We start from the raw sequence: 7,433 nt of genomic DNA on the forward strand, positions 1-7,433 counted from the left end.
TTTGCATGCACACAAGATAGTTTAGTTTGTCTTGCTTTTTTGTTTTATCATGAGAATTTGTGGGCTTTGTTCCTGTTTGACAGTAATGATAATGTAGGAAAATGTGAATTGCAGAGCAGGACCATACATCTGGAGAATATCCCTGTGACAAATAATTATCATATGATTACATTTTCAGATGAAAATTGTGTCTTAAAACAGATACATATTAAATCAGCCGCTTAGAATATTTAAATTGCAATTTCTCTTCTGAAGTTTTAATTGGCCAGTTGGTAATTGAAAGGAGTAAACCAGTTCTGTATAAATATAATACAACATGCAAACATATTATAACGTACACAACATGCGCATAGATCACAAGCTTGCATTGATTATTGGTAATGGAGAAGTAGACCAATACATTCTGACTTTGTGATGACCCAAAAATGTCTCCTTGGTCCTCCCCTGTGTTTTTTCCTGTGATAAGTGGGTCTTTATCACAGGAAAAACGTTTATGTAGCTCATCTAACTTCCTTGATTCCTAGATGGCTGGCTGATTGTCTCTTGTGTTTCCCGACACATTGTTCGCATATCCTTTACATAATGGCCTAAACTTAAGTGAAGGGAGCCATAAAAACATTTTGTATAACCAGTTAATTTGACTGTCACTGTTTTCCTGAACAAGATCATGAGCTACATTTCTACCCCATAAAGGTTAATTTCAGTCCTTGAGTCTTTCAGGACAAAATGTATTTAAAAACTACACTACAATTTTCAGTGTTTTGTGTTTATTGTAAAGATTTGTCAAAATTCAGTTATATTCATCATAAATATTAACAGTGATGATCTTCTTAAGGGCGGATTATTGTAATTTGACTGTTCAAAGGGAAATAGTTGAATAAATTGTGGTCCCTGGCATGGTTTTAATTAAAGTGATTAAAAGTTAAAAACATCTACACATTCTTTTTTCCCTGTTAGATGTACCAGCGAAGACAGCTTTCCCTTTAGCTTGCTTTTGTGTACAAGGTAACTTACTCTACATTTTACCATTCTTGACATCTCCAATAGCTCCCCATACATCAAACAAAAACACGTCAGGGAAAGCAAAATCTCCCAGAACTGAGTCCAAGGCCTCTGCAAAATCATCAGGGTTCTTCTTGTCTTTGCCTGCTTCCACGATGGTGGTTGCTGCAGAAAAGAAGGAACGGGACAGATTTGAATCAATCCAGGTTTAACTACCACCGAATGCTGGTAAGGCATCAAAAGTGTATTTAGACATAGCCTTATATTCTAATCTTTTACCTCAACAAATTGACCAATTAGTTATGATTTACAAGGGACTTGAGAGCAACTTTCAAAATTTTGTTCAAATTTCATAGCTAACTGAACTGAGTGTACTGTAATCCCCATGTTAAATGCACTGTCAGACTGTTTAAATCTGCTCTGATTTGTGGGCCACTATTGTGCTTCTCTAACCTCGGTGCATCTCTACATGAAACTGTAAATAATTAATTTGATGTTTTATAAAATGAACAAATAGTCTTTATTTTCCCAAAAAAGTAAATACAGTAAGTGGGGCACAGAGGATAAGTGCATAACATTACTGAACCTTTGCACAAAGGTTAAAGCATAAGAATCTATGTAACTCAATGGTTCTTATTCTTTAGAATTTCAGTGGTCTTAGTTAATCCCTCAACATTAATTTAACTTTGGGTCCCTGGTCCCTACACCAGGCAGGGACCCCTGGACCTGTTCACCACAGACCCAAATCTTCTCAGCTGTTGCTGACATATGCTACTGTCTCTTCATGTGGCTCATTATGTTTGGCACATTGTCTGGATCAGTTCTTATATCATAAGAAGTTAACAATGTAAATAATGTAAATGCTAAATGCCTTAATACCTGTTGATACTACAACAACAGAAAGGTTATTAACCCTACAGTTTTGCACATATCAAGTAAGACTTGATTTCTCCATTTTTTTGCAAAAAAACTCTCCAGAAAGTGCCATTTAATGGTTTATTTTTCAAATTTTTTCCTGGGGGAGCTTACCCCCAGACCCCCCTAGGGAGAGCACCATTCCCCACATATAACATATCGCAATTTAACCCTGAAGGATAACGACCCAAAGAAATTGCTTTGTACACGGCAAAATATAGGTTGGCCCTCCCAAATCTCACTCCAAACTTTGGGGAAAAGTTGGCAGCCCTGATACATGTAGCATGTTAAAATGCAATTAGTTCAAGTAGACAGTCTAAACATTGTGAGCTTGCCTCGGCTCGTGGCTCAGACTTGTGGCTTGCGGCAAGAGACGCTGTAAATCTCTGACACACTGTATTAACATTAGCTACTGTTTTAAAACCGTTTTCCAGGTTAATGGGGGTTCACCCAGCGTTTAGGTTAGTTTTGTTGTTAAACTCTGTGTAAAATGTGCGGTAATGTTAAATGACCGGTTTCAGGTAACCTACCTATGGTACCATCTATTTGCTGGATGGTGTCAAGGTAACAGTCAATAGCTAACAGTAGCAGATAAGCCAATTGACAGCAACGTTATTGTCCATATTTTGGCACACTATTAGTTGTCATAGTGACTGAAAGTGTGTTGTGAGATTTCAGGTAACATTAATTTTTGAGGTTTCAACATTAGCAAACTTGACCCACAGGAAGAGGGAGACAGTGAGGATGCCGATAAAAGCGATAGTCAAACAACTAATGGTATTGATTCCTCTACCACAAAGCACGAATACTGAAGCTCGGAGGTAAAACACATGGCGATAGAATAAAAATACAAAATTACCAAACACACATACAACTGCTCCCTGGAGGTACAGTTCATCATTATAGATTATTTGTGGTGAGTACATATATGTGGACTTTTCCTTTAATCCGACCCCGGGCTGAACTGGCCTGGCCTAACTCTGCATGCCAGAAAGGCCGTGAGGCAGTTTGACAGTCTTTTACAGCACACAGTAAACCCCACTGACTTCTGGATCAGTGTATGAACATGTCCTTACATCCAAATGTTGAATCAAACACGTCTATTTTGAGAACCTGCATGTTATGTGTGTGGTCTTACCCAGCTCCAGATCTCGGATGCCCATGTAGCTCTCCAGCAGGTCGTCCACTTTCTTCATGGCACGTTCATCAAACTCATTCTGCTGGCGGCACGGACAGGAAAATACAGTGGTGTTAGTGGATTTCATGGTGTTCACCCTCTAAATATGGTGATGCAAACACTGTGGAAGTGTACCTTCTCATTCCATAACATGTGCCAAGAGCCAAACATATCTTGGGCTATTGTTTATCACTTATCTTTGTGTTATATAAATATATCAAAGTTTATAGATGACATTGAGTATTGCTAAGTCTTCACTGCTTGTTTCATTTGTTCCTTCTTGAGTTTACCCCAGTTAACCTTTTCAGTATTCACATCATGGTTCAGTGTGATGTGAAACATCCTGCACAGACATGTAGGAAGTCTGAATCATTATGTGTACAAAGGTCGCTTCTGGCGAAGCTGATGGAGACATTGTTCCATAACGAATCATGGATTTTTTGTGACTGTGTTTTAATTTGGGATCAGAGTCAACTGGGGCTGTTCAGTTCAGTTTAGGGCTAAAATATTTTTTTTTATAACTGAAAACAAATACTAAATAAAAATAAACTAAAACTGTTTTGCATGTTAAAATATTTATTTCAGTTTTTGTTTTTAAGATAATATTTACCTACCAAAAAAGACGGCATGAATTTCTGTCAACTCTCGTGACACTGAATCACTGAAATTGAACAGACTTGATATTCCAGGAGATAGCACTGTGCTGCATTTCATTCACATCAGACACAGAAATAGCACAAAGACTAAAGCCATTCTCTGCCTTCTTCTAAGCCATTAAACTGCCAAACATTCTCTGAAAACGTACTAAAACTCAACAAAAATTAAGTTGAAAAGTTAAAGCTGAAATAATTAACAAACCAATTGTGTGTGTGTGTGTGTGTGTGTGTGTGTGTGTGTGTGTGTTTGTTGGGGGGGTTCTAGCTAAGCGGTCATTGTCCAGTAGAGCGTGTGAAACTCACCACTTCCTGAACTGTAGCAGCACCCTTGGAGCGAAGACGCAGTGTCTCCCTCCCGTTTACCATCTTGCCCTCAGTAGATTTTGGCGCTTTCGTCCTCATTCCGATCATGTCTGACCACACACATGCAAACAGGATGATAACCATTAATCAAATTAAAGACATAATCTGTGGAATTCTTATTTGTGACATCGTGTGAAACAGTGGTCATCTGTCCTTTTCAACATTGTTTCTGCAGGTGGCACTGTTATCGTCTTACTGCTAAATACCATGTCCTGCTTCTGTCAGAAACCAAGTCTTTCCCACACAGTACATTTACCGAGAATAGACAAAGACCAAAGCAGCAAACTGTAATTCACATACTGTTGTTCAGATGTAGAAAACGTGAAACATTGTTTTAATAACTTGGTGTATAATAAAATGAGAAGTCAATTTAAAAGAGGCGTGCTGCCTGTGGGCAAGCCATTTCAAATCCAACTTCAGTGTGTAGTTTGTTGGGATGTTGTGATCCACCTACACAAAGAACTGTATGAAGGCCAGTCACGTTCATGCGTTTTGTATTATTAGGATGTCTCCAAAGTTACAGTAAAGCAATAGTATTTATAGAGTGAATGTGTACCCTGTTACCTAACTGAAAACCTTAATAACTTTGTTTTTGTTACCAATTACGTTGCTTGCTAGTTATAACACATACCACAGAGTCTGAGTTAAAAACAAATGCACATCTGTTCACTGGAGGGAATCTACCAAATGTGTGTCAAGGGTCTATATGATTCTAAAAAGTGTGTGTGACGGATATTCAGAAAGCAAATATGTTTTTTCCTTCTGTAATTTAATTTGTGTGACCTTAAAAACTGAGAAGGAACAGGGTATAATCTTTATTCATTTAATTGATTAAGTAAATAATTATATTAAAACTGCATTTAAATTGTTGCAGACAATGACTAAAAAGGTTCTCTTCAATCTTGAAATGCCCATGTGAAACACACTCACTCTGCGCACTATGTATTCTCTCTCTAATATTTCTGATATTTACATACGACTGTTACGTTAAGGATTGTAATTAGCGTAATAAATCATTTTACACATGAAATCTAATCCATCATATGCAGATTTGGCAGCCAGTCAGTGTGTGTTTGTGTTTCAATTCTTGAGAGATTTGCTTGGTATTCTTCATTTCCTGTTTTGCTAGTCTTGTGCCTGAAGGTGAATTGTAACTAAGAAAAAAAACTTTAAATTCATTATTGTACATTATCTACTTTTTAAAGGGCATTGTTTTCTCCTCTGGCTGATGAAAAAATACCTCAAGCCTTTTCAATTTTGTCTTGGTACATGATTAACATTAAAAACCTATTTCTGTAATTGACTATGTGATTAACAGGCACTGTACATTTATTATTTCACAAAAACAATTAACAAAGTACTTCCATTTCTCTGTAATATTAAAGACTCAGTCTGTAGCCCAATGGTTAGCACTGTGGCTGGCCTTTCTGTGTAGAGTTTGTATGTTCTCCCCATGTTTGCGTGGGTTTCCTGCGGGTGCTCCACTTTCCCCCACCTTCAAAAAACATGTACTGGGTTCTCCAGTCAGTGCCCTTGATCAAGCCTCTTCAAGTGCCCATTAAGTAAGCCCTTGATCAGGGGCAGGCTCAGATCTGGGCACGGTTAATGGCTGCCCACTGCTCCCTTGAGGGATGGGTTAAAAGCAGAGAATGACTTTTGTAACATGTATGCGTATGTGACAATAAAAGCACCTTTAGTACCTGCAAACAAGAACTGCCAACTAAAGGAATTTATTTAGTTTCAATGTTTTGCTAAGAGTTTTTCAAAGATAATATATTCAAAACTCAAAACTGTCACACTAGATTCTTCGTAGCTGTTCTGTTCTGTTTTCCCGGCTCATTGGCAGATAGCCAGTAATTTCTTAAATTTACCTATCTCCTCTTCCTGTTTGGCTGATGAGATATGGAAAAGTACCGGATAAGGCTAAAATCCATCAACCACTTGGACCAACTGTGGACAACAAAGTCTGTGGACAATAGAGTGTGGCCTTATAAGGATAAATCAGCTGTTGGTGCTACACCTTGCATGGACAGTACTATTATAAGACACATACCTTTGGTGCAGCTTTTGGCGCTGATGCTTTTTAATGTCAGTTTTAATAATCATGGCCAACACACTGTGTTAGATCTTAGGATGGCAATAATAGTAATGTTTATTTTTTATGCGTTTTACTTTAGTGTTTTCACTTCCTGGCAAAAAAACTCTGCTGTTGGTACTGAACCTTTTTATCCCATTACTAATCAAGATTGGATTTATATCGTGGAATGCGAGTGATTACACAGTCAGATGTGTGCAAACACTATTAAGTGTTAATGTTAGCTGTGCACAGACCCAGTGTCAACTTACACTGCGTAGAGGGATAGCAGTGCCTTCTCATTAGAGTATTTGTTATATGTAGGCTAAAAAAAATTAAGCCATTGTAATTTTTTCTTTGAAGAAACGTACTACAAGGTGAACCCCATCTGCAAATGACAACATGTTTTCTTTTAACTACTATTTCTGACTGATTGAGGATTGCATGTGTAGAACTTCCAATCTTCATTGGTTCTGCACATGACAGTGAAGTCCAGTAATCGAGAAACATTTTCCACTCACCAAAGGCCTTCTTGGGCCCCACCAGGCGGAGAGTGAAGGGAATGCCTCTTGGTTGCTCTTTTAGCATCTTTGCCACCTCGTAGTGTCGACAGCCTACAATGCTCTGGTCGTTGATGGCCTCAATGTGGTCACCAACACATACTGACTTCAGCTGGTCTATGGTGCTGCCTTCCTTTATCCTCTGAAAGAAGCATATTGAAGTGTTTTAAATGTGGTGAGATTCCCAGTTTGCAGCCTTCTACAAATTGAGATGACAGTGCCCAGACTCTGCCACTTGTTTACCTTGATGAAAGCATATCCAGCTCCATTGTCTGTGATAGTAAGGCCCAATGCGTCTTCCGTCTTCGTCACCTCAACCTCTTTGGTCTCCCCTCTGACGTGAGCAAAGATGAAGTCTTCCAGTCCGATCTGGCCACCCAGTAGCTTCTGCATGTCCACTTTATGAGAGTTGAGGGTGCAGAACAGGATCTAATTTGAGGAAACAGACCAAAATTTAAGTTGTTTCTGTTAATAACTTACTACACATTATATTTTATTGAGATTAAACTGTTTATGATATGATGTCCACACTCTGTAGTAAACAAGATTAACACTCCACTAAGTTTCCCATTTAGAAACATAATAGTGTAATAACTTTACGTTTACCATTTTAAAGGGGCCCCTAAGTATTTGAAATTGAAGTTGTAGTTACTCTTTGGTACGTTATATGTATGTGCATACAGTGT

At 38.2% G+C, this 7,433-nt stretch overlaps 1 protein-coding gene across 2 annotated transcripts in view; it reads right to left on the reverse strand.

Annotated features, from left to right (window-relative positions):
• Positions 1 to 623: 623 nt before the first annotated feature.
• The window catches only part of gipc3 (GIPC PDZ domain containing family, member 3), a 10,743-nt gene continuing 3,933 nt past the window's right edge, over positions 624 to 7,433 (reverse strand). Inside the window, exons 2-6 of one of the 2 annotated variants that reach the window (XM_034881647.1) lie at positions 6,991 to 7,176; positions 6,709 to 6,889; positions 4,054 to 4,163; positions 3,056 to 3,134; positions 624 to 1,167 (exon numbers count right to left, since the gene is read on the reverse strand). In XM_034881647.1, coding sequence (XP_034737538.1) covers positions 1,016 to 1,167; positions 3,056 to 3,134; positions 4,054 to 4,163; positions 6,709 to 6,889; positions 6,991 to 7,176 — 708 coding nt within the window. In that variant the 3' untranslated portion in view covers positions 624 to 1,015. Of the gene's footprint in view, positions 1,168 to 3,055; positions 3,138 to 4,053; positions 4,164 to 6,708; positions 6,890 to 6,990; positions 7,177 to 7,433 lie in introns of both variants that reach the window. The other variant, XM_034881646.1, reaches the window with a different exon arrangement.

Source organism: Etheostoma cragini, chromosome 9 (assembly GCF_013103735.1).
Source record: "Etheostoma cragini isolate CJK2018 chromosome 9, CSU_Ecrag_1.0, whole genome shotgun sequence".
NCBI lineage: Eukaryota > Metazoa > Chordata > Actinopteri > Perciformes > Percidae > Etheostoma > Etheostoma cragini.